At 39.8% G+C, this 26,776-nt stretch overlaps 1 protein-coding gene across 1 annotated transcript in view; it reads left to right on the plus strand.

Moving 5' to 3' along the window:
• The window catches only part of DNAI3 (dynein axonemal intermediate chain 3), a 59,831-nt gene that overhangs the window by 21,353 nt on the left and 11,702 nt on the right, over nucleotides 1-26,776 (plus strand). Inside the window, exons 9-18 of the mRNA XM_081144601.1 lie at nucleotides 3,366-3,556; nucleotides 4,540-4,664; nucleotides 6,830-6,919; nucleotides 8,252-8,338; nucleotides 9,519-9,647; nucleotides 12,545-12,618; nucleotides 15,858-16,002; nucleotides 17,640-17,727; nucleotides 21,799-21,923; nucleotides 25,322-25,385. Of these exons, the coding sequence (XP_081000727.1) occupies nucleotides 3,366-3,556; nucleotides 4,540-4,664; nucleotides 6,830-6,919; nucleotides 8,252-8,338; nucleotides 9,519-9,647; nucleotides 12,545-12,618; nucleotides 15,858-16,002; nucleotides 17,640-17,727; nucleotides 21,799-21,923; nucleotides 25,322-25,385 (1,118 nt within the window). The remainder of the gene's footprint in view (nucleotides 1-3,365; nucleotides 3,557-4,539; nucleotides 4,665-6,829; nucleotides 6,920-8,251; nucleotides 8,339-9,518; nucleotides 9,648-12,544; nucleotides 12,619-15,857; nucleotides 16,003-17,639; nucleotides 17,728-21,798; nucleotides 21,924-25,321; nucleotides 25,386-26,776) is intronic.

Here is a 26,776-nt window from a genome sequence, read left to right on the forward strand (position 1 = left end):
GGCTGCTGTGGATGTTGAGGATGATCATTACAACGATGATGACAGGAATTTACAAAAATTTCTTTGTAAATAAGAACCTGAATTCAACTGAGAGGTCCTTCTTGGGTATGTCATCCTTACTCTTAATTCCTGTGTTGCTGCCACTCTCATTGGCTCTGAAAGAGAGGTGTCTTCAAAATGCCTTTTCAGCGGTACTGGGACCCTGGGCAGAGCCTCGGGGCTTCTAAGAGAGAAAGGGCTGGACAAGTTCTCATCTGGTTGATACCAGAGTTCAAAGAAGCGGAACCAATGACGGAAAGGTCTGCTCAATAGGTTGGTTTCCATTTCTTTCCAAAATTAAAAAATGTGGTGGTCTAGTTCACAGATAGCCCGAGTTAAGCTTTTATATTTTTAAGAAAACATCATTAGTTCTTTCAGACTGGATTAAGTGTTCTGAAAATTACGTATACCTAGGGAGAATCTGGTTCCAAAATTCATCAATGATTCAGAGAGTGCATTAATTATTTGCCACTCACAGGAAGTATGCTATAGTTTTTTCCTATGTGGGCAAAGAGAAAGAAACAAGAAAACCTAAGGTTTCTTTTTCCCCTTATCAAAATGAAGTATTTAAATTTTCCTGCTAAGAGTATTAAAAAATGAGAAGTCTGCCCCTGTATAATCCGTTTCAAGGGAATAAATGGCCTAGAGCCAATTCTCAATTATCCATATTGTGTATTCTCTTTAGTCCTGGAGTTTTGTTCTTCCCTTTCAGTTGCCATGCTTATAAAGAGGGGGGTATATAATTCCTTCCCTGAGATGTGGGAAGGAGAAGCCAGAACCGTAAGAAGGAAGAGGAAATTGGCACAGGAATTAAAATAGCACCTGCCAAGAATAAATAAGAAACCCCTGTTTATACCACTGTCATTCTTCCCACTCTGAAACTGTTTAAGTCTTATTTATATTTTTAAAAAATTAATATAAGCTTAGTTTTGTTCCGGAAGAGAGCCCTTTCAGAAATGAGTTCTTTTTCATGGAATTTTATCCAGAATGAACCTAAGGGAAGCGTGATTTGAAAAAAGATGGAAATTATGTTAGAGGAGAGAGAGAAACTTCCAGGGGATTCTCAAAGCAACTAAGAAACTTTCATTTTGGGGTTAAAAAAAATAACAACAGTGAGCTGGGCAGGCATGGCCCAGCAGTTGAGCATCGACTTAGGATCCAGGAGATCGCGGTTGGATTCCCGGGCAGGGCACATGTCCCTGTAGCCTGCTCCATCCCCAGCAGGGGGCGCGCGGGAGGCAGCCGATCAATGACCCTCATCACTGATGTTCTATCCCTCTCCCTTCCTCTCTCTGTAATCAATAGACATTTTTAAAAAATAAAATGAAATAACAGTGGGTTTTGCCAGCCTCCAATTCATCGCGCGCAGTAACCGAGTGGTAGAGCGCAGGGAAACCAAGAAACAGGGGGCCCGAGGAGCCCCGCCGCCTCCGCGCCCTCCCGGTGAACTGCTTCCCCCGCAGCCCCAGAGGGAAGCGCCGGGAGCCAGAGCAGAGGCCCGGTCTTTAACTTCTACCCTGGAATTCCTTTCTCATTCTGGCTGAAACGGAAAGAAAGAAGGCTTTGACATGTTAACAAATGCCTCTACTTGAAACTGGGGTTAACCTTGAAGCTCCCGGGGGCGAACCCACCCTACACACAGTTACTCACATTTTCACGCGCCTAGGAGCCACCTGCGCATCTTGTTAAAAAAAAAAAAGCAGGTTCTGAATCAGTAGGTCTGGGCGGAAGCCCATGACTCTGCATTTCCTTGTTTTTCTTTTTTTTAAATATATTTTTATTGATTTCAGAGAGAGTAAGGGAGCGAGAGAAACATAGAAACGTCAATGATGAGAGTCATGGATCGGCTGCCTCCTGCACGCCCCCTGCTGGGCATCGAGCCCGCAACCCAGCACGGGCCCTGACTGGGAATCGAACCCCGATCGCCTGGGTCCCAGGTGGGATGCTCCCCCGCTGAGCCACACTGGGGGGCATGACTCTGCGTTTCTGACAGTTCCAGGTCATGCTGATCCTGATGGTCCCAGGAAATGCTTCTAGTTTGAAAGATGAAGTAGGAGAAGAATTTAACCCAAAGAGTATTCAGTTAAGCGGTGAATGGTGGTGCTAATGCTCAGTAACAGGTGTTAAATGGTACCCTTGCTGCTTTACATTTTGAGGTGTATATATTATATTTAGTGCTTGTATATAATTGTCTAAATAAAGTGAGGTTTTTTCCTTATTCTAGGAAATTCATAATTCAGATCCACTCTCTCAGCTTACCACACTCATTAAAACACCAAGCATTTGGACTTTAAATCATTAGGATAAAACCTTGGGTGGCATTCTACTTGTGGGAAACCTCCTAGAGGCCCTGGGAGTGAGCTGAGCTTTATAGTAACTTACAGTAACTTACAGCTGTTACTTTAAAGTAACTTATAGAAACTTAAGACCTGAGCCTGTCAAACCAGGGACCTTAGAACATTAAGAGATGAGCCTAGCACTCAAATTGCTTTCTAAAGAAGCAATAGTAGCACTTTTAGCAGGATAATTCTCCATTTTAGGGACTGTCTCATGCATTGCAGGAGGTTCAGTAACGGAATTAAACACATTAGTTCCTCCCAGACTTTGCCGCAACTAAAACCACTACCACCACCACACACACACACACACACACTCACACTCACCTAAATTCTAAATCTCCCCTTAAGAATCTCTAATTTGTTGTTTTGAATTACACACACACACACATAATCCTATGAATATATTAGTATAATAATTAGTACACATGATTATTTGGTGCTGAATATAGCTAAGAAAATTGCCTTTTCTGTCAGTTTGGGATTTTCAGGAAGCGAAATAAGACCAAGTCAAAGTGAAGGTTTACTGGGGGGTACGCCGTGGATAAAAAATGAAAGGGGAAGGCGGATCGGGGAGGAGGGCTTCAGGTGGTCTCGGCCAGCCCAGCAGGGAGCTGCAGAGTGAGGAGGCCCGCTGGAGGAGTCGTGCTGGAGGCAGAGCTGGCGGGCCCTGGCGTCCCCACAGCTGCCACGTTCGTTGGCCTGGGAGCCCAGGCAGGTGCTGAAGGTGCTGGAGGGCGCCAGCTAACCACATCCCGGAAGCTGAACAGCAAGTTCTTAGAAACTCTGAGCAGCACACTGCCGTGAGTTTTTTTCTCTTCAGCCCTTACATCATTTATTTCACACGGGGTTAATCCCTAGTTACCAAATATAATTGAGAATATATTTTTCTTTCGGTACAAATGAAGCAGGAAGAGCTACTGAAAGCATGTCATTGAATACTAAAATCCAATTGTCTTCACTGCTCTTATTTTCTTTTTTACGAAATAGTGTTGAAATAGCCCTACAACAAAATGAAATCACAAACACATTCATTGATGACTGGAAAAACCTAGCAGAAGAAGAGAGCACCTTTGGGGACAAGACCAATACCCACCTGAAGGAGTACCAGTCCTTTACCGACCTTCACACCCTAACAGAGAAAATGATCACCTGTGTCTCGTGGCATCCGGATATCTATGGTGAGATGGAAAAGACTGAGATTCCCTTTGTGATGACATTGAAACAGTCTGTTGCTTTTATGTGTTAGCCCTGGCCGGTTTGGCTCAGTGGTTAGAGCGTTGGCCTGCGGACCAAAGGGTTGCAGGTTCAATTCCCGGTCAAGGGCACATACCTTGGTTGCACGTTTGATCCCCAGTCCTGGTCAAGGCGAGTGCAGGAGGCAACCAATCAATGTCTCTCTCACGTCGATGTTTCTCTCTCTCCCCCCTCCTCTCTCCCTTCCACTATCTCTAAAAATCAGTGGAGAAAATATCCTCAGGTGAGAATTAAGAAAAATTTGAAAATTAGCTCAAGTTCAATACAACTTCCACTTGCTGAGTGCCAGGCACCCGCTAAGCACTCCCTTTCCATACCTTCTCTCAGTCATGCGTGGCCTCCTGGCCACTCTGGGATACCCACTGTGACCACTACTTTACAAGGGAGGTGACTGGCTCGGGTCACCCAGCTGGTGTGACGCCGAATCTGGATTTGACTCAGGCCTGTTGGATGCCCAAGGCCAATTTTACCCCCCTGGACCCACTGCCTCTCTGATTACCAGACAACAGAGCAGCTGCACCTCCTTCAAAGCTCTAAGCAGTCAAGGGAGGTAGGACTGTGAGATGGTGGGACTTCAGAGAGAGAGGTCTTTGCTTTCATTCTTCCTCCCCTCTTTCTCCCCCACAAAAAAACTTTTTTTCTTACTAATTCTTTAAAGTCCAGTATTTATTTTAGACTACCAGTGCATCTCAATTTGGACCAGGCACATTTCAAGTGCTAATTAAGCGATGCATAGCTGCTAGCAACCACATGGAGCTCTAAGAAAACTCTTCGTCTCCTATAGAATATTTTTACTCAAGTTTCATCCAAAGAGAAATGAACAATGACTATGTAGAAAAGCAAAACCTACAAATGCTTCACCATGTACAGTTGCTGCAGGTCTTCATTTTAACTGTGTTTCAATCAGGGCTGATAGCTGTGTCGGTGGCCGTGCGACTCTCCTTGGAAGACAGAGTTCACTTTTCTGGTAAATTATTGCTGCAGCCGTCCCTGATTCTTTTCTGGAGTTTCTCCGATCCCATACATCCTCAGGTAATGAAGAAGAGCCTTCCACATAGTCTAAAAATTTCAAATGTTACTTTCATGTGTCTCTTTTAGCAGTTTTAATTGCAAAGTCCTTTATAATCACTAAATGCTCTAAATCCTTATAAAGTCAGGCTTTCTTCGTTTCTGAATTTGTGATCATTTAATTTGAGCAAAACAAAAGTTTATACTGAAGTTTATTGAGAAGGTTCACTGAACAAATCAAGATGTTATTTAAAAAAAAAAAAAAAGCCCTGGCCAATGTGGTACAGTTGGTTGGAGCATTGATTCCCAATCAGGGCACATACCTACAGGTTGTAGGTTTGCTCCCAGTAGGTCAGGGTGCGGGGAGGCAACCAACTGATATTTCTTTCTCTCTCTCTCCCTCTTCCTGCTCCTCTGTCTAAAATCAATAAAAACATATTCTTGGGTGAGGATTTTAAAGAATAAAAATAAAAATAATAAAAATAAAAACAAAAATAAAAATAAAAGATTGTAAGAGGAACATTCAACTGATTTTAAAGTGCAAACTCTTTTATAGTCTTTATTTAAATACTAATTGTTCAAATGCAAGTAGATTTTAATTTCACAGGAATTCCCTCAATTCCAAGGATCACCAGTAGGTGGTGGTAATGAGTAAAGATGAGTGTGTAGGAGTGTGATGAGAGCCACGGGGACTGTGGCCCTAGTGAGTGCACAGCCACCTGTGGGGACAGCTACTCTTCAGGCCTGTTATTGCCAGGTGGTTCCACTTCTCAAGAGAACCCAGCAATTGGAAATTTTGTGTGAAATCTCCAAAATTGTAAATACTATTTTTTAAAGCCAAACCAAAACACACAGCAATGCAAATTTAAAAAGGCTGAAGGCTGTTTGCCCCATGGCGTTGCATTTCTAATATCTGCTCAGGAAGCGTTCTGCTTAGGGGAGGGCACTTTATAGGGTTAGATGAAGTTTTTTTCAATGTACTTAAGCATAATAATAATTTGTTTCTATAAAGTATTGTATGATTAAGGCTTTCCCTAATAAACCCTAGCCTCCCCTTCTTTCTTCTTCCTTGGTCTCCTGTAAAGAGTTTTTGTAATAGAGTCTAGATACTTTAATTATTACGGACTCAGAGATCAAAATGACAACTCTCTAGTTATTTCTTATCAGCCTACTTCCCACAAAAATGGCCCCATTCTCTCCATGGGGTTTTCTATTATTTCCTAGTAGTGTAGAACTACTCTCTACTACGTGACGTGGGAGTGTGCCTGAACTTCCAGGCACAAAGCAAGAGGAAAGACTCTCTTTTCCTCTATTTCGAAGAATAGCTTTGAAAAGACAAATAATTTCTTAAAGAAATTATGTTCTAATATTTGTTCTAATAAAAACCATAGGAGAGTATTAAAAGATTTTATTTTCAAAAGTAGAAGTTTCTCTAGAATCTACAGGTACCAAATTAACTAAGATAATTAACTCTAATTCTAGTTTGCAATCTTTAGCTCAGTGATGGCAAACCAATGGCCTTGGGGCATATATTTTTGGTAGGTATGTTTATAGAAGAACAGTAATAGTGCAAGTGTTTTGCTTAGTGGTAACCCAGTAGCGCCACCTATTGGTTAGCATGCCAATTCCTTCACACTGGTGTATTCCTTGCAGAGAGCTTCCTCCCTACCCTGCAAGCACTTGAATTTGTTTACCTCATGGCTTCTGTATTATTTTAAAATTTGAAATAGTATCACTGGCAATACCTTCATCTTCTCTTATACAACATATTTTATTTTTGCGTGCTCACTATGTGCCAGGCAAGGTATACAGCAGGGAACAAAACAGACGACTATCCTGCCTTCCCAGAGCTTACTTTTCACATTTTCTTTTCAAAAACACTGATTTACCTGTCCATTTGTTTATGAAAAATTATAAGATGTTTGTCCTAACAATGGCCCATGGGATACGGGGGAGGGCAGAAATGGTCCCCTTGAAAGCAGACCTGCTCTCATACATATGGCTAATGCCCACAATAAAATTCAACAAAAGCAGCTTCTAATTCAGAGGCAGAATTCTGGGAATGGACTCTCTGTGCATGTTTCTTATACATAGCTATAAAATTAGACTTTTGACTGTCTTAATATTATTTTTTAGCCATGACCTTAATAGGTTTTCTCACTCTCTTGAATTTGTGGGGTTTTCTTTAGTTAATGCTTGAGAGCCCAGATGACATTTTCTGCTTCAAGTTCTGTCCAAGTGACCCTAATATTATTGCTGGAGGCTGCCTAAATGGGCAGGTATGTATGGATTTTTTTCAGCTACTTACTAATTTAGACGACATTCTATAATACATTTTGATTGGGGGAAAAATGGGCCAAATCTACTTGTATTGCTGAGACAGAATCACACATTGAACCAGATTTCAAAGAACAAAACCCACAAGCATTAATAGCCCTTGGTCATGAGGCCTCTTAAAAGTTTCCTAGATGTAGGGGTTAGGAGGTAATACAGAATTTAAACAGAAATTCACTGGAAAACATACATATATCATTGAATTTATGTGTGAATAATTTGATAGCATGTTTGGTTTTTTGGTTATTTTTTCCTTTGTTATCTAATTTATATAAAATTTAGATTCTACCCTCCAATTGCCTGTTTCTCCAATAAAGACAAACAAAAATTGTAAAGCTATTTTATAGCCGAAGTTTAAATTCACTGTGACCCAGTGAATTTGACCCATACAAGAGTACACTATCTTTTTGGTGTAGCAGGAAAGCTTCCTTGTGGTTGAAATTGAAATGCCTGCAGCATCCATGCCCATTTATATCCAGGACAAAAGCATCCGGGGAAACAAAAATGTCTCCCTTGGTCTTGTCCAGCAATAACTGGTGGTCATAATGATGACCCGGAGACCATCCTCCAAGCCCTGCAAGTCCTGAAATACCTTTTTTACTCATTAGGAAGGTAATGCAACTTTTAGTTTTAGCGGGTTTTTTTAGAAAAGCAAATGATGAAAATAAAACCACTCATAATTCTGTAATTCTGACATTTTGTTAACATTTTAGTGTACTGAAATGGCCTTTAATCATTAAAAATTAATCTAATTTAGTGTTGCAAATTCTACTTTATTCTGATTTTTCAACAAACGATCATTCATGTATGTGCAAATTTGGACTTGGCCATAATTAAGTAGAAATCACCGTTTTCTAGACTTTTTGGACGATCGAGTGTTTGTATTTAATTCTGGAGAACAAGCCGTTTCGTCCTGGGTCTAAAACAGCTGTCCCGACAGTCACAGCACATCCCCCGCGCCCCCTCCTCCACCGTGGAGGCGAGCCCTTCCCAAAGAGGGGGGATTGCAGGGTGCTTGCCCTGGATTTCAAAAATTACTGGCATTTTATTAACACAAGCACAAAAATCAAAGTGTTGAAAATGCTTTTATAGAGAAGAAAACATTCTTGTTTTACATTAGCTTTAAAAGTTGCTGCCTCACCTAAGATGTAGGCTAACTTTGATGATCCCTCAAGGTGATGATTTACCCAAGTGCGTACCAATATGAACAGGTGTCTTTTTTTTAAAAAAAAATGTTTAATCCTGAAAATATTTAACAACATTTGTTTCTGTTTCAGATTGTCATGTGGGACATCACCGCACAGGCCGATCGCATAGAACACATCAAGACGGGGAGTAGTAGAAACAAAAAAGCCGCGCTCAAGGTTAGCTTTTTATAATTTTTCTCTTGCAAGTTTTTTTTTTTTTTTTCCCATTCAGAAGTGTATCAAAAGGAACACAACACAGTTGCCAAGTTGAACAGAGACTCAGTGGAGGGGGAGTGGGGGGAGAGCTATTCCCCAAACCTTCCCGTCTGCTTCGCACATTGTCCTGAAGCACTTTGACGTAGGCCCCTGATTAAAAACATCACAGAGCCGGTGGCCGGCAGCACGCGTCCCAGGCTAAGTTCTTTTTTTTTGTTAATCTCGCCCTAGGATATTTTTTCCATTCATTTTTAGAGAGGGAGGGAGGGAGGGAGGGAGGGAGGGAGGGAGGGAGGGAGGGAGGGAGGGAGGGAAAGAGAGAGAGAGAGAGAGAGACATGGATGTGAGAGACTCATTGGCTGGTTGACTCCCACGCCCCGACCGGGGCTGGGGGTGGAAACTGCAGCCCAGGTATGTGCCGTGTAATAGAGCCCAGGACCCTTTTGTGTGGGGGCCAGTACCCTAACCAGTGGGCCACACCAGCCAGGGCTGTTAAGGTCTTTCTGTTGTTGTTATTGTCTTTAAATAAAATGAAGGGGCCAGGTAAGTTTCCTAAAGTGATGTAGTTGAAGGAGCACTGGACAGGTGACCGTGTCCCCAGGCTCTGGGTCACAGTCCTGTAAGTGTGGACATTTCCCCCACCTCAGTAAACATCAATTTTCTCATTGCATAAAATGAAGGGGGTAATAAATATACTATGATTTTGTGAAGCTGTGGATTACGCCGAGAGGGCTGGGGAAAGTTTCCTGAGCTCCCAACTCAGTCCTTACCCGCCATTTGCACACCTCCCCCACAGTTCTTCCACCTGAATATCAGCAGGTCTCCCACCGAGAAGCCACGGGATGTGGCCTTCTGGGCACACAAAGAAATACTCCTTCAAGAACAGGACCTCGTTGATTCTTTAGGGAGCGGGTCAACAAGTTTTGTTAAGTTTAGAGACAAAATCTTAGGCTAAACTGAAGGGGGAAAGTACATAATCTTATTACCTAAATATATAATGCATAGAAATACTAGTTTCTGTTTTTCCTTTGAACTGCTATTTCTCCAAGTCATTAATTTTAATTGGTAGGATGAGTAAAGCATGAGTTCTTTCATCAGCTCTCTGAAGTTAGCACATAACTTTCTTTTCACAATTTCCCAGCCCATGTTTCTCCTTGAACCAGACTATAATAAAGAAGCAATGTATATCAGACACTGTGCAGTCTCCTCCATAGAAAGTGGACATAAGAAAGTAATTACAGATATACACTGGCTGTCGGACACATTTGAGGTGAGTCTCAGTGGCTTCGTAGTTTTCTTCTGCTGGACTGAAAATGTTCGGAAGACTGTTTAAAGAGGATATTTCAAGTCAATAATCTATTTACGTTTAAATGTGGAATTACCAGGAACTAGGCACCAAACAGTTGTGTCACTGTTACCAGACCCATAACTGACTTGGGGATGAGAGTAAGGCCAATGTTTCAATCTCCATGGAAAAGGTAGGGGGTGTCCACATTGATATAATACAATAGCGGAGAAGGTTTGGTAAGTAAAAGCAGAATGTAGATATTTTACACCCTTAGTCTTTGCAGATTTCACATTTGTAATGTCAGCTCTTTGGAGCAGGCAAGTCTGAAGACCTGTGACATACAGGAATGTGTAATTTTGCCAAGGCAGCCTTGAACTGAGCGCACTGTGAAACTGAGGCCAATACGAGCTGTACAGCGAGCGAGCCCGGCCCACTGCCCAGCATCAGCGCTGCAGTTTGGCTCTGCGCTTCTGCACTCAACTGTCATTTTTGTGAATCTGGAAGCTAGTGAGATTCCCAAATGTCTCACTCAGGGACACTAAAGGTTTACTGTGGTACTTTGAAGAATTAACAAGGGAGAATATAAAAGAATATCTGAAAAATTCGGCTGTGAAAAGTGATTAGAACTTTAAGGTATTCAAATGGATTATGCAAAGCAACAACATTTCAAAAAGTTAAAATGCACCAAATGAATAGCCCAGATATAGTTTCTGTTAGATATAAAAGTTTAACATATGGTAATGGAAGTTACAACCCAAGAGAAGGAACTCCATTTCAACTCACACCATACACACAAATTAATTCAGGTGATGATAAATTTAAATAAAAATAACATCACAGGAAAATTACAACAAGTCAGAATAAAATATCATATTTCTGGATTGGAGATAGTTTCCTTAAACTAATATATTTTAAAAGAAATTTAAAACATACATGTAGATATCTCAATTAAAAAATAAGAGCAAATAAAAAATGAAGGAAAATATTTGTCCCAAATATGGTAAGTACAAAATTTCCAGTAAATAAGCAAAAGACATATACTGACTGAAAAACAATTAGTGTATAAACATGAAAATCATTTAACCTCTCTATTATCAAAGAAATTAATAATAGAGCAACAATAACGTACTATTTTGGACCTATTTAATTTTTGAGTGAAAAATTTAAATAATACCCTGTGTTAGAAACAATGAGATGGTGTAACCAATAAACTCCAACACTGTTGGTTCCAACATAAAAGTTAATCAATGTGGTTCCATACAGTTAATAAATGTGGTTCTTTTCTTTTTTTAAAAATATATCTTTATTGATTTCAGAGAGAGGAAAAGAGAGGGAGAGAGAGAGAGAAACATCAATGATGAGAGAGTCATTGATCGGCTGCCTCCTGCAGGCCCCCGACTGGGGATTGAGCCCGCAACCCGGGCATGTGCCCTGACTGGGAATAGAACTGAGATCGCCTGGATCCTAGGTCAACGCTCAACCGCTGAGCCACGCCCGGCCAGGCTCAATGTGGTTCTTAAAGCATCCAAATTTTCAAACTTTTGACCAGTAATTCATATTTTGGCAATTCATACAAAGAAATTATGCAATTTGTGTCTCAAGATACAAAATCATATGCACACCCTGACAAATCATACCAAAATGTATCCGTAAAAGAAGATTGGAAGAAATACAAGGTGGAATTATATTTGATTTTTAAAACCTATTTTCTGGACCTCTATAATATATACTTTTTAATTTTATTTATTGATTTGAGAGAAATACCGATTTATTGTTCCACTTATTCATGCATTCATTGGTTGATTCTTGTATGTGCCCTGACCAGGGATTGAACCTGCAACCTTGACATATTGGGGTGATGCTCTAACCAACTGAGCTACCTGGCCAGGGCTCTATAATATTTTTTAAATAAAACATAAAACCCCGGAGCAAGCACACCTCTGGAGTCCCTTTCTACACCAGGGAAGCTCATTAGAAGGAGAAGCAACGTGGGTCTGGATTGTTTCTCAGATGTGAGTGGAGGTTGGCAGCTGTTACTGACCTTACCTGGATCAGCCACAGCAGTGTCAGCCAGGTTTCCAGGGTCCCAGCTCCTGTGAGGCCAACAGGCCTTCCCTGTAGCCTTCCTCCTCCCCCTACTTCACTGTTTATTTGCTGCTGGAAGCCCCATCTCTGCCTTTTTGCCAGGAGGGTAGAGAATTGGGGAAAGTCATATTTCCCATTGATTTGAGAGCAGCAACTTCACAAGTTGCCCCAAAACCTTTCACCTCATTTGAGAGCAAGCTGGTGGGAATTTTGGACCTTCCAGGACCCCGAGGAGCATTAACCTTCCTTGGAACCCTCTGTGTGCCAGCAGACCTGGGCCACTGGCTCCTCAACAAATGTAGGGGCCACGACATTCACCACATGCTGTTGGTGTCGAATTTAACACTCAGCCTCTTCCCTGTTGGTTTTACCTGTTTAACAATCTCAAAAGCTCTTTTGTTTGACTCCACAAATAATAGTGAAAAACAGAGCCTACATTCCTCATAATGATGGGTAATGTTATTCTGATGCATCATCTATGTCTTACTCAACTAATAGAATGACTCATGAGTACACAGGTAAGCACTCGAATTATAATCTCGGGATAGAAATTTATATGCATACTAATTAAAACTACCCAAAAATGTTTCTGTGGGAAAAGACTGGAAAGTATGTGACAGAATTGCATTTGATTTTAAAACCTTCTGTTTTCCAAATTTCTGTGATAGTGTTATACCCTTTTAATAAAAATTAAAACAAAGAAGAAAAAATTAAAAATTTAAAAAGTTATGAGTAAAAAGACATTACTATTCTAAGTACACAGAATTTACTTCCTGCATTTTTTTAAAAAATAGATTAACAGAATGGGCTCCGTCTTTGAGAATCGAAGTGGGATATGCTGTCAACTTGTCACCTGCTCGGGAGATTGGTATGCCTTACCTTAAATGCTGCCTAATACGTTTTCATACAGTATATTCTTCTTTCCTAGATGTTTCTAAAATCACTGTCTCTTTCTGTTCCTTAAATAACTTTTATTGTAGTCATTAAACCTTATATAACTAAAGGAAAAAATTTTATAGACTGTTGCTGGTTAAAAAAATATATATTTTTTTTATATATTTTTATTTATATTTATTGTTGAAAGTATTACAGATGCCACCTCTTTTCCTTCATTGACCCCCTCCTGCCCCCTCCCCAGGCCTTCACCGCACTATTTTTATAGAGAGAAATATATTGTAAAAAGAATTAACGAGGTTTCATGGTGGATGCTGTTGTATAACATTATCCAAAGTTATTCTGCTTCTTCACATTTTCATATTTGTAAATTTGCGGTTTGCATTGTTTACATTTAATTTTATCTCACAATTATGAAGAGTACAATATTTAATTTGGAAAGCTTTTAAAAAGTGAGAGTTTTATATTTTTACTGCCTATTTATAAAAATGTTTTTATAAACAATTTGGTAACTATGTTGAAGAATATTTATTTTGAAAATTGCACCTCCCAATTTATAAGAACTCAAAATTCATAATGAAATAGGAAATATGAAGAGTAATACACTATTATCTAGCATCCAAATACTGGCAAAATTTTACCATTCCAAGTAGCTTTGATCCCAATAGAAACAATGACACCTCAGGCCGTAGACTCTGACAGCAGCAGCAGCAGCTATGGGGTGGCAGCCAAAGGCATCATTAACATCAGCATGGGCAAGGGGTGGGGAGATCTGAGTAATCCTGTGGGCATGTATTGGGTAAGGTTCTGTGGTTGCAAGCAACAGAAATTGACCATGGCTTGCTTAAAAAGACAAAATAAATTTACTGGAAATACATTTATTGGAAGTTTATGCTGAAACTCTACTAGGTGCTTTAATAGGTTAACTTTTTCATATTTGCAACAACCCTGAAAAATACTTATGGATAAAGGAAATAAGGCTCTGAAGGCAAAGCTCACTGTATATAGTGGTTATATATATAGTTATGTCCTATATTGTAGCTAGTAAATAATGATGTTGCTGAATAAAATGAAGAGCTAACTCAGGCCACAGAAAGAGCCCCAGGGATTTGGGTCGCAGGGATAAATGGCCAACGTCTTCATCATGAATGAATCAGTCCCAACCTTTGTATCACTAGAGAGCCTGATTAACTTCTGTTATGAACTCAGCCCTTTGGCCAGGGAAGGAATGGCAGAGCACCTTGAGTGACAGTTCCAACTTGAATGTATCCGATAGGAAAGAAGCAGCTCCCTCCAAACATTTAGAATGCTTTTGCTAAAAAATGGTGGGGAGACAGTAATTATTCCCCAGGCAAAAGCAACACATCATTTATAGGGCCATATAGAATATTATGCCAAAATTAAAATTATATTATTTTTTAATGGAGAAATGCTTATGGTATAATGTTGATTGTGAACTACAAATGCAGAGCTACATCACTCTTCAGTAGCCTTGGAAAACATTTAGAAACACTGAGCAGACTAAAAATGTTACATGTTCTATATTGAAGATATAGATCCTTGATTGTTGTTTATAATGATGGTCCTTGAATTTAGAAATATTCTAAGAATAGTTCCTTCAGAAGTTGTTAAAGTAAAAAGAAAAAGTTTATGCATTTGGAAAAGCTAACTTTTAGTTATCTGGAAAACTCATCAGTCCTAACCTTTATATTTCAGCCATGCTAAAGGTTTTATAATATACTAGGATAAGATAAAATAAAGTTCCATTAATTAAGAATGTGTGACTGATCTATACAGAAAGTTCAACTGATTTTATGTATTTAGCATAACCAATTTCACAAGTCAATGGCATAAATGAGATTCAAGAAGAGCTATGTAATTTTGAAAGTTTTAAATCAGCTATACTTATATTTTAAAATGGGTCTTATTTCATCATTTGTGGCACTCTCCCAAAGATTTATGTCTTTACAACATAAAAATGATTACTATTTTTAATAATTTTATCAAAATTAATTTGATTAATTTAATTTTAACTCTTTATTCATTGTTAAGATTAATAAATTATTAGTATTAATTAAATAGTTCACATAAATGAATACAAATTTTATTACTCTTTAGTTACCTTCCATTTATCTAAATACATATACATCAAAATCTTTAATAATATCTTAAATGTATTAAATCAGGTTACTCATAACCTCAGTGATAGAAATTAGGGAGCTAATATGACAGAGTTTTTGTGGTTTTTATGTAATTGATACAGAGACCCTTTATACTACAGTACTGTACAAGTTTTATTATATATTTTTTACCAAGTTAATTGCACTAAAAATAACACTATATATGTGTGGAACTTAAAAATAATTTTCACATACATTATCTCATCTGATTTTCATAACCCATGAGGAAGGAGAAATAAGAGAAATAATATGTATTGGATGCCTACTATGTAAGAAGCACATTAAATCCAACTCCATCTGTATATGTGGTGTTTCCACTATGTATATATGAATGGGGAGTGACTGCTAATCTGTACAGGATTTCTTTTGGAGGTGATAAAAATCTCCTAAAACAGATATGGTGATGGTTACAAAACTCTGTGAATACATTAAAAACCATTGAATTGTACATTTTAAATGGATGAACAAAATAAAACCAGAGACACAGAAGCATGAAACAGACCGACACATCTCAGAGGGAAGGCCTAGGTCAGGGAGTGGGTGGGGGGAGATTCATCAAAGAACTTATATGCACATATACATAACCCATGGACACAGACAATATTGTGGGCAAGGCCTGGTGGTGGGATGGATGCAAGGTGGAGGGGATTAATGGGGGGAGCATCTGTATACTTTCAGCAATAAAGATAAATTTAAAAATAAATAAATGAATGAATTTGGGGGGGTATATGAGTTATATTTTTAAAAAGCTGTTATGTTAAAAAAAGAAGATTGTGTCAATCTCCTAACTCAATTCTCATATTTGATAATATTAGTCTAAAGACCAGCAAGGTTATTAAGTAACCCTATGAACTGTATAATTCTCTAAGATAGGAAATAAGAAATAATTCCATTTCATAAGAATCTTATTTTCAGAGATATTAAGATATAACCATGGTCACGTTGCTAATGCGTAGCAGCAAGAATAACAGTCCTGAGGTTACTCCTATTACTTCTACTTAACAAAAAAATAAAATGTAAACTTTTTTTAAAGCACAATATGCTTTTGGGATATCAGACAACAGAAATATGCAACCACTCAACCAACAGAGAAAAAAAAAGAGGAAAATATTGAAGTTCCTAGTGACATACCCCCTACTTTTTTGCATCTAGATCTCTCCTGGAAACCTCTCTCTAAGGTAAGTAATATAGAATTTATTCCATACACTATACAATTTATATGCATAGACATACCTACCTACACTCTAAAAGAAGAGCAGCTCAGGCTAACACAGGACTTTACAATTCATGTACCATTCATCCAATAAATTCCTTGATTGAGTTACTATGATGCCTGACCTCATCAGGCCAAAATCACAATTATCGTGAACTAGAAATTAACATTTGCTCCCGTGTAAGCAAGCCACAATTTACAAATAGTTTGCATAATAATTATTCAATTGCATATCAGTTGCTTGAAGATGGATATGTTCTCAGATTAGCCCCCAAAAGCTAATTTTACCTCTGTTGTAGGCAAAACTCTGGATATTTTGCATATCAATAGTTGAAACAGTATTGTAATACCTATAACCAAACAAAACTGAAAAGTAATTGAACGAGAAATTACTTGTACTTATCTTGAGCAGCAGAGCTGCAACAAAAGCAATTTTAATTTAGTGCCCTGGCCAAGTAGCTCAGTTGGTTGGAGCATCATCCTGGTGGTGGGTTCGATCTCTGGTCAGGACACAGACAAGAACCAACCAAAGAATCCACCAATAAGTGGAACAACAAATCTCTCTGTCTCTTTCTCTCTGTCCCTTTCTCTCTAAAAATCAATAATTTTTTTTAATTAAAAAAAAAGCAAGTTTTAAACAGTGCAGTGGAAGCCTGGAGAGGGGGTGGGAGTAGGGTGGAGGGAGTCAGCGGGGTGGGAAAAGGGGACATCTGTAATACTTACAACAATAAAGGTAAAAATTTTTTAGAAAAAGGAAGAAATGGCTGTAGCGGGTTGTGTGTGGAAAGTATGAATGGGCTGCTGACATGGATGGTTCTCTTCTTTGGAATGTCTAAGTCTAATGCCAAACGTAAAACTTTTTTAAAAAATTGATTTGTAAGTATCCCTAGAATTACATTATTTTATATTTGTTTCCAATAGAAGAGAGAGCGAGAAGGGGTGAGAATTTTCCTGAAGTAACTGGGATTCGAAATTAGAAAGAGAAGGTTAGAAATTTCCTGGGCTAGGATTCACTAAGCTTGAAATAGTTCAAAAAGGAACAAGCAAACAAAAACTCACCTGAGAATAATTGTACAGCTTGTGGACAAACATCCTGATGGAGAAAGGCTGGCAGGGAGCCATGAGGGGAAAATGTAACATGTGACCGTTTTCCATTCCGGGGCAGACCCAGGCCTCTGCTGGAACTCAGGGGCACGTGTCTCCCCTGGAAGGGACTCGGCGGTGCCCTGACCATGAAAGGTTCCTGCACCTCTTTCTGGAGATTCTTTAACTGAAAGATTTAGGGAACAGGAGAATGAGCCATTGTTTTATATTAAAACCAATAAGGATGTGTTAGGAAATAGAATACACAACATTTTCAGAAATTACGCAACACATAAGACTGGGATTTGGAAATGAGCCCCCAGGTAAGTTCCCTTGAGTAGCATGGTTTTAGAAACTGTGGTTTAGGTGCTTTCCATGGGGAAAGGCAACTAAAAACCTGAGAGAGAATGGAGAAGGGAGAAAGACAGGGAGGTGGAAAACAATCTGAGGGCGGAAGGGAAAAGCAAGGATAATTTAAGGACATATGGAAATAATATGTCTTGTATGTTCTCCCAAAAGCTAAGACTGTCTAAAGGTGAAACAAGTTTAGACCACTGCCCAACCAAGTTAAGTCTGAATAAAGACCATCTCTTTGAAAAAACACAAGGTAACTGCCTTTTTTTTTAAATTAAAAAAGCATTTGATATAGTTTGAGTGTTAGTGGCTTATACGTCTAAGGTTACTTGCTAGAATAGTCTAATTTGTTAAAAGAGTACAAAAAGTCAATCCCTCCAACATGGAACTTTATAATGGTTGTAATAGCTCTAGCCAACACATTAAAACTGCCTTTACACACAAAAATATTTTAAAGAATTCACTTTAGTCCAGTTTCACAAGCATTTATTGAGCACATTCATGTATTTTTGAGAACTTAATACATTAAAAAAAATTAATGAAGCCCACTTAATGAATATATATGTTCTCAAGGAATAATCCTGTGGAATGGAACATACCTCAAGCCTAGCAAAATAGGTTATGAAGTACTAAGAAACAAAGTTACCATTCTCAATCTGAATATAATAGAAAAATTAATATTTTACAGCACCACTATAAAACTGAGTAAAGAAATAATAATTGACTTTAAAATCGATCTCAACTCAACCCATACACCTTTGTTGAAGTGGTCGAAAGATGACTTGGACCTGTTGACTGAAACACGCTCATGTTCTTCAGCTATAGATCACAAATCCAGGCTCTTCTCAAGGCCTCGCTGTCTCGGTGTCAGCGTCAGGAACTCTGTTGCCATCTAGTGGCCACAGGCCACTCACCCTTTGCCTGCCATTTTAGGCCGTAAGGGTGCCCTCCTTATTTCAGTATTTATTCCAGTGAGGAAGCCTTTGCTGTAAATGGTTTTGGAATTCCTCTTTGGGGATTCCCTTAGAGCCCGCGTTACAGTCTTCTCAGCAATGTGGTGTAACGGCCTAGGGTGTGGATTCTGGAGTCAATGGTTTGGGTTTATATCCCTAAGCTGCAATTTATTGTTTGACCAGGTCAAATTACTTTACCACCCTGTGCTTTACTTTTTTAAAAAAAAAAACAAAAACTGTTTGATAAGATAGGAGGGGGTGGAGTGGGGTGAATAATAAAGATAAGTGCCTCATAGAGTACTATGAAGGTCAAATGAGTTGATAATGTAAAACTCTAAGCACATCATCAACTCGCAGTCAGTGTGAGCCACCCGGTGTGAGACCTTGGCCAAGCTCCTTAAGCCTCAGCTGGCTCGCTCCCGAAGGAGGATTGATGTTTCACCCCCTTGAGCTGTGGGGGCCGACTGGAGCGCGGCGCGGGGCCAGCTGCTGTTGGCACCGCCGCCTGGCTGATGGCCCGTGCCCTGCGAGGGCGCTGCGGCATTTCCTAAGCACCCAAGCTGTTTGGGCCGAGTCCGAGCGAACGCAGCCCATGGCAACATTTTCCTTCGGCCACCTCTCTTTGACTCGACCACATGACAGGCTGTGGACTAATCCCTTCCTGGGCTTTCGTGAGTTGTCTGCCGCGTCTTCGCTTCTCCCCGGCTCCTGGCCTGGCTCCATCGCCTCGCTGCCCTGTCCCCGTCCCGTCGCCGAGCGAGCCCAGGTTCCAGCTGCAGCACCCGGCCCACCGCGGCCTCCCTTGGCGACGGGGTCGACTCTCCTGCCTCTGCCAAGAATCCTCTCCCGCCTCCCTCTCCTCTGGGCTTGAACCTAACCTTTCCCTCAAAGTCCGTCTGTCCAGAGCAGAATTCGTGTCGCCCGGGACTCTGTCCTCAGGCCCCCCATGTCCGGTCTCTCCCTCGGGATAGCTGTCATTCACAGTGCACCTCACCTGTGCCTCTTCCTTTGCTCACCTGCAGTGACCAGGGACCAGGCTCTTGTGCTCCCGTGTAGATCAGAGGGCTCCACAGTTTCCCATCTTGCACCCCCTCGGGAAACTATTATGAGCACATATTCCCAATGAACATATGTTTATTTAAAAAATATATACATGTTCTACTCTACTAACATATACATATATATATATATATATTCCAATTTGTTTGCCAGCTTTATTAGGTTTGGTCTCTAATCCCCTTATAGCTTGTTTTACTTTAAACATGATTTACACTCTTTTTCTTTTCTTTTTTCTTTTTTTCAATTGTTTTTCAATTACAGCTTACAGTCAATATTATTTTGTATTAGTTTCAGGTGTATGCAGAGTGGTTAGAGAATCATATACTTTACAAAGTGTTCCCCCTGATATTTCTAGTACTCACCTGGCACCATATATAATTATTATAATATTATTGACTGCATTTCCTATGCTGTACTTTACATCCCCATCAGTATTTTGCAACTACCAATCTGTATTTCTCAATCCCTTCACTTTTTCCACCCAGTCTCCTCACCCTCCCCCTGCAACCATCAGTCTGTTTTCTCTATCTATGAGTCTGTTTCTGTTGTTTGTTCATTTATACTGTTCTTTAGATTCCACATATACGTGAGGTCCTACTAATATATTTATGTATGTTATTTAAAAAGAGAAAAACAGACACTGAAATAAGACTGAAGAATCTGAAATAAATATTTTAATGACTTTAATTTTATATATTAAATGGATACAAAATGCCTTGTTGCTCTTGCTAACTGTATTATGAATGTCTTTTAGTAAGAACAATGTGTTTGGACGTGCCTTGTTATTTCTGAATGTTGACTGACAGTAACACAGTTCTTTAAAGACCTGGATCCATGGTTCGCTTGACTTGGATACTTGTTTTTAATGTCTTACCTAATGGGAAAAGGGGCCCCTCAGAACACATAGATTCCAGACAATGGAAGTGTTGGTATGAACCTACTAATGATAATTATTTTTTACTTTCATCCAGAATTATGCTAAAATTTTTTTGAAATGCAATACATGTATTTTTCTTCTCCTATATGATGTTTTCTTCTCCTATTTTAGTTTTCATTTATGTTTGTTAGTTGGTTTTTATGTTTGTTTTTTGTTTTCCCATGGGTGATATAACCCATGGGAAATGAGGATATATTGAGGAGATGGGGTGAGGAGGATTTTATGAGCATATTTTCCCTACCATCTTTCCCTGAAATTTAATATCACATTCCTAATTATTCAAAAACTATTAAGTGACCTGGGAAAGTGTCCAAGATATAGCTTTGAAAAATAGAAAAGTAGAATATAGGACTAAAATACCCAATTTTTAAAAATCTGCATATATATATATATATATATATATATATATATATACACACACACACACATAGAAAAATAACTAGAGGAAAATATACCAATATTTTAATAGTGGTTATCTCTGCTAGATATGATAATAGGTAAGTTTTGTAATTTTTCTCATGCTTTTTGCTCTTTGCCAAAGTTTCAGTAAATAACATTTACTAATTTTAGATCATAAAAAGATTTTTGTTTTAAGTAAAAATGACATCAGATACTTTTAAGAAGAAAATAGTTTCGGATGACATTTGAATTTCTGCTTACAGATTAGCTGTGCTTTTACTGTTTGCATGTATAGTTATAGCTCTAATATAGTACAATCATTGATATTCATAAATAATAAATCTAGGCCAATCAGAAAACAAATAATGTTATATATGCTGTGCTAATGACAAACAAGTGGTACATTTTAGATGGATTTATTTTCTAGAAGTTAAAGAATTTTTTACACTTAAAAGGCTAATCTTGAATAGTTTGAAATTTTTCTATAGGATGCCAACTGAATCAAAATAACATGAGTTTCTCATTAGAAACTCTTATTAAGAATATCAAGGGCACTATAACTCAGGGGATATATTTAGTGTCCAATTTTTACTGTAAATAATTTTGAAATGATGGAAATACATAGATGTGATTTTCAAACTGTGTACCATGAAAACTTTTAGAGCCCCCCCATACACACACACAAGGTAGGCAAAGAGATCTCCCCATTTCCACCCAGGTAATACTTCAAAGAGCAATGCAGCTTCCATCAGTTTTACATACAGAGCTCCTGCATAAGCTTTGGTTAAGGGAGGGAAAAAACATCCCACTGCTGAATTAGAAGTCTAAAAATGATTGGATTTTCACCCACCCCACTGAGGAGGAAATGGGGCAGATATGGATGGCAATGGACAGAAAATATAAACTAAGTATGTTTTTAAAGATCATTCACTATAAATATGTGCTTCTTCTACCCATACTCCTCTGAAAATCAAAGCGTTAGCTCAGAACATGGTTGTAAAGGCTGGAGACATGAACCCCTACCAGAACCTGGAGAGTGGGTTGGCCAATATGCTCAAGCCAGTAGATGACTTCTGCACGAAGTTCTTTGTGGGAACAGAGGTGAGTTGGAATTACCTGTTTTTAAAATTAATATTTTAATGACACTGAAATATATGATAACCCCTATTGTACATGTTTGTTTTATGAAAGCTTATAATATTTATACCTCTTTTATATTTTAAAATGCTTATTTGCACTTAAAATTTTTAACCTCAATGCCTCATAGGTTCATATTTAAAATATTCCTGAACAAACGTGGAAAAAATCTGTAAAACTAAGCGTGACCCTTTTTACTAACAGTATTGATTGACCTGCAAATTTTATCGAACACCTATATCACATGGAAGAAACTATGCTAAGTGTTAGAGATTTACTAAGAAAATGTATTGTTTTGTTAGGCCAGCACCATCTAGGAAAGATAGTAAAAAAGCTCACTCAGTTCAAAAGGTAAATAACAGCTGGGTATAATAACACTAATGGCTGCCATTTTTAGTATCTACTATAATAAGCAAAGCAGGCTCACATTTATTGGACATTTTCTATATAGCAGGATCTGTCCCAGGTATTTTCCTAATTATATCTCATTTAATCTTAATAGTCTTGTAAACGTGATATTATTGTTCCCATTTTACAGATGAAGGAATGAGGCTTACTGTCATACAGAAGCAGAGATGCCTTTTCATTCCTGACTCTATTTTCCTGAAATAAAAGGCTTTTCCCCCAGATCAGACCACTGTGGGAAGACACCATAGCTCAGTCTCACCAAATGCAATCTGCATTCACACTTTAGTGTCATGAGGGGATGAGGCAGTTCCACCAGCTCTGGGGAGTGTATTGCCTGCCAAGCACAGCGATGGACCCCAGATCAGAAATGAGTCAACAGCACAGGCCCTGTCCTCAGGGTGCTCGCTGCCTAGTTACGGAGCAGATACGCTGAGAGCACACCAACCCCAGTCCAGAGGCCAAAGGGCAGGAAGGAAGAGGTGGGGGAAGGTGATCTGTGAGCTGGCTGGACTTTGGAGGTTCAGGAGGCACCTGGAAGATCAGGGTGAGAGTATGTTTTGCAGGAGTAACAGCCTGGACAGTATGTTGGAGTTACGAGAGTCTGAGGTTTGTCTGGAGATGTGGAGTAGTTTGGTGCAAGAGCGAAAGCTCTGCCTAGAATGCTCGGTCGGGGTCCAGCCCCAGGGCCTTTCCTGCCATGTTAGGTAATTTGAATTTCATTTGGTAAGCAACGGAGCACTACCAAATAGATATGTGTTTTATAACTTGGGCTTCACGCCAAAGTTTTTAGATTTTTTTTTAATTCTGAAAAAAAATATAACAAAATTTACTATCTTAACCATTTTTAAGTGTACAAGTCAGTGGCATCAGATACTTTTATATCCTTGAGCAACCACCAGCACCACTCATCACTGGAACTCTTCCGCTGTCCCAAACTGAAGTTCGGGACCCGTGAAAGCAGGAGCTCACCATCTCCTCCTGCCCCAGCCATGGGCGCCAGCATGGTACTTTCCGTCTCTATGAATCTGACTATTCTAGGTTCCTCGTGTAAGTGGAATCATATAACTTTTGTCCCTGCATACACCAAAATTTTAAAGCAGGGAAATGACCACTTTAGAAAGATAAATAACTGTAGGATCTTAAAACAGAAATTAAAACAGCCCTGGCTGGGGTGCTCAGTGGGTTAGGGCATCATCCCGGTAAGACAAGGTTTGGGGTTTGATCCCCGGCCAGGGCACATACAAGAATCAACCTATGAGTCATAAGTAAGTGGAACAACAAATCAATGTTTCTCCCCCCCCCCCCAAATCAATCAATAAAAAAATTTTTGAAGAGATTAAAGCTTAACACTGCTTAAATTCTCCAGTGATGACTCAGCAAAACATGGATTCAAATCTGAACTCCTCACACTGTGGCCTGTAAGATTCTGCATAATCTGGCCCCTTCCTTGCTCTCCGACCCCGTCTGCAGCAGTCTCCCTCCCTCACTCGGCCTCTCTGCTCTTTCTCTTATTCTTCTTATACACCAGATTCTCTCCTGCCTGTCCAGCCCTTGCCCTGCTTGTGATTAACATCTTCCATCATTCAACAGATACCCTTGAGCATTTAAGGTATGCCTGGCACTGTTCTTGGCCCAGGGAATAGAGCAGTGAATAAAACAGACAAAATTCTCTGTCCTTGTACATAGATTATAACAAACGAAATAAACCGATGAACAGAGTGGATCCAGAGACACAGAAGCATGGAACAGGCTGAGGGATCTCAGAGGGAAGGCGGGGTGGGGGGAGTGGGCAGGGAGAGATTAATCAAAGAACTTACATGTTTATAAGCATAACCCATGGGCACAGACATTGGTCTGGGGAAGGCCTGGGGGTAGGTGGATGTGGGGTGGAGGGGATCAGTGGGGGTAAAACGGGGACATCTGTAATATTTTCAACAATAAAGATAAAGAAACTTAAAAAAAAAAATCCAGAATCTTGTTTCAGAATAAAACATTCTAGTATGTAAAAAAAAAAGGACCTGGCCAAGGGGGGGCCAAGAATGTTCACACAGAGGTTGAGGGAAGTGGGATTGTGAGAACCAGGTAACTGGATGGGGAAGGAAGTGAAGATTTCCGACTACGTGGCTGATCATGTAGTGGGCGCTCAACACAGATCTATTGACCTGGTTCAAACTATTCCATCCTGTCCTCCGAGTCCTCTCAACTTCTATTTCTATGAAACCTTCTCTGTGTTGCTCTCTGATTATCCTGTGGAGGAAACTGAAATCAGGAGACTGCGTTTGGGTGACCTTGAGTAAGTCATTCAACCTCTCAGAGTCTCAGTTTTTGCATCTGTAAGACTGAATTTTTTTCTAGACCTCACCAACCTCTGCCGTTCCCTGGTTCCTTCTTTCCCAGGGAAGGAACTGCCTCTTCCTTAAACAGGTCCCTCTGCCTTCCCCTCTCCTGAAAAGTGGCCATAAGTGGAACTGGAATATATATTGCTTATTATGTTACTTGGGTGGAGCTTTATGTCTCCTGTTCTCAGCTTTAAGTGGTAATGGATGCCATATTATGAACTCATATTCCCTCTTTCTCTCTGTTCCCACAAATTTTGATCTAGTACTAACGTGTAACGTGCGAGAATAAGCCGCTGAGTAAGTTGAATGAGATCCCTCTCCTCCTAGAGCTTTCCAGTCCATGGGGACAATTTCCTGTTGACAACAGACACTGTGGAAACCCGGCAGTTGGAACTTGTGTACATAGATTATCTCCAAACTGGCCTGTGTTCTCCACGTCACTGTGTGCAAACAAAAGCTCAATCTGAGCCTTTTCCCACCATTGTACCAAATTATCATTTGATTAAATTGACCTGTTGCTTTGTGTTTGTTACAGTAGGTCTTAGCACATGAATATGAGGGGGGTTTGCCTCTTAAGTGGCCACTGTACTCATCAGGAACCTGCAATCTTTTTAGGAAGGTGAAGTGTTATACGCAGATTGGAAAATGGAAAGAGACTCTGAAACTGGCCGACTGATGAGTAAGTTTTGATGAGTGTCCTATTATTAATAGGTGGTTCATTTTTTTTTTTTTTTTTTACAAAGTACTGAGTAACCCTGGTCTTGCTGATGGAAGGGAGGGCACCTGAGGTTCTGGCTCTACACTTGTTACTCAGAGTGAGGGCCTCGGATAAGCAGCACAGTTGTCAACTGGGAGCCTGTTGGAAATACAGAATCCTGGACCCCACCCCAGGCCTACTGAATCTGAACATGGATTTTAATAAAATTGGCCAGATGTGATTTGTTTGCACAGCAAAATTTAAAGATCACGATTTAAAAATAACCAGGCTGTTTCAGTAATCCAACAACCTGGTAGTTTATCTGTGTGGAAAATCTGAGTAGCTGTGAAATTATAAGCTAAATTGATGATGATCTTGAAAACCTCAGGACAGTATGGGAGAAGAACCTGTAGGGCCCTCCTTTGGGGCAGCTGAGCAGAGGTCTGAGGGTCACACCCAGGTGTGAGCAGAATCAGTCAAGATTCAGGCTCCTCAACAAGCAAAGCTCCCTCAAAGCTCAGAGCCTTAGGGTTTCCTACAATGACAACTACTTACTTTGAAGCTTTGGGGTTTCATGGCATTAAAGTATGTTTGAATCGCATTTTGAAGCACGAAATAACCATAAGCGCAGGAAAAGGAAGCTCCTGGGACTGCAAGAACACCGTAGAGCAGCGAGGCGGAGCAGCCAGGCTAGGTTTGCACGAGGGAACCTGCTCAACCCTGTGAGTGTTTGGACAAATGGACACATGAGTGAATGACAGGGCTGGAGGTCAGAACCACAGCCTGCAGGGAACGGCTGCTGGGACTCAGGTCTCTGCCTCAAACTTCACCCCCTTCACTTCTATCGACTGAGTCGGGTCCCTAGACTAGAGGCTGCCTCAGGCCTGGGAAGACTCGCTTTGTCAGCATTGCCTCCAGGTAGCCATTTTAATCTGGAAACAAAAGCATTCCTGCTTTTCTAACAAGGTGTTCCCTGACCAGAAACCCAAATGTGTGTTGTGGATAAGAGTGGCATTGAGAGTGGATTGGATATGACCCAAGGAGAGTCAAGTGCATGCAGAACCGAGGCTGATTTTCCACCTTCCATTTATTCCCAATTCTGTGATTTGAAGTTGAATTCAAAATTATATATTGGATATAATGAATTACAATCAACTACTTTTATGCTTATTCATGTTTCTGTTTATCTAATACTTTATTAATGTTCACTGTGCATGTACTGCATGCCAGGTACTATGTAACATGGCAGTTGGGGCACAAGTTTGATGCCATGACTTGATTACACACAGGTGGACACTGGTGCCTTCTGGTCTCAGAGATTTTTTTCTAGGGGCCTTACCTCCTCCTGCAGCTTCCTAAACTGTTTTTGAGGA

The sequence above is a fragment of the Miniopterus schreibersii genome, assembly GCF_964146895.1.
Source record: "Miniopterus schreibersii genome assembly, chromosome: 8".
Taxonomy (NCBI): Eukaryota; Metazoa; Chordata; class Mammalia; order Chiroptera; family Miniopteridae; genus Miniopterus; species Miniopterus schreibersii.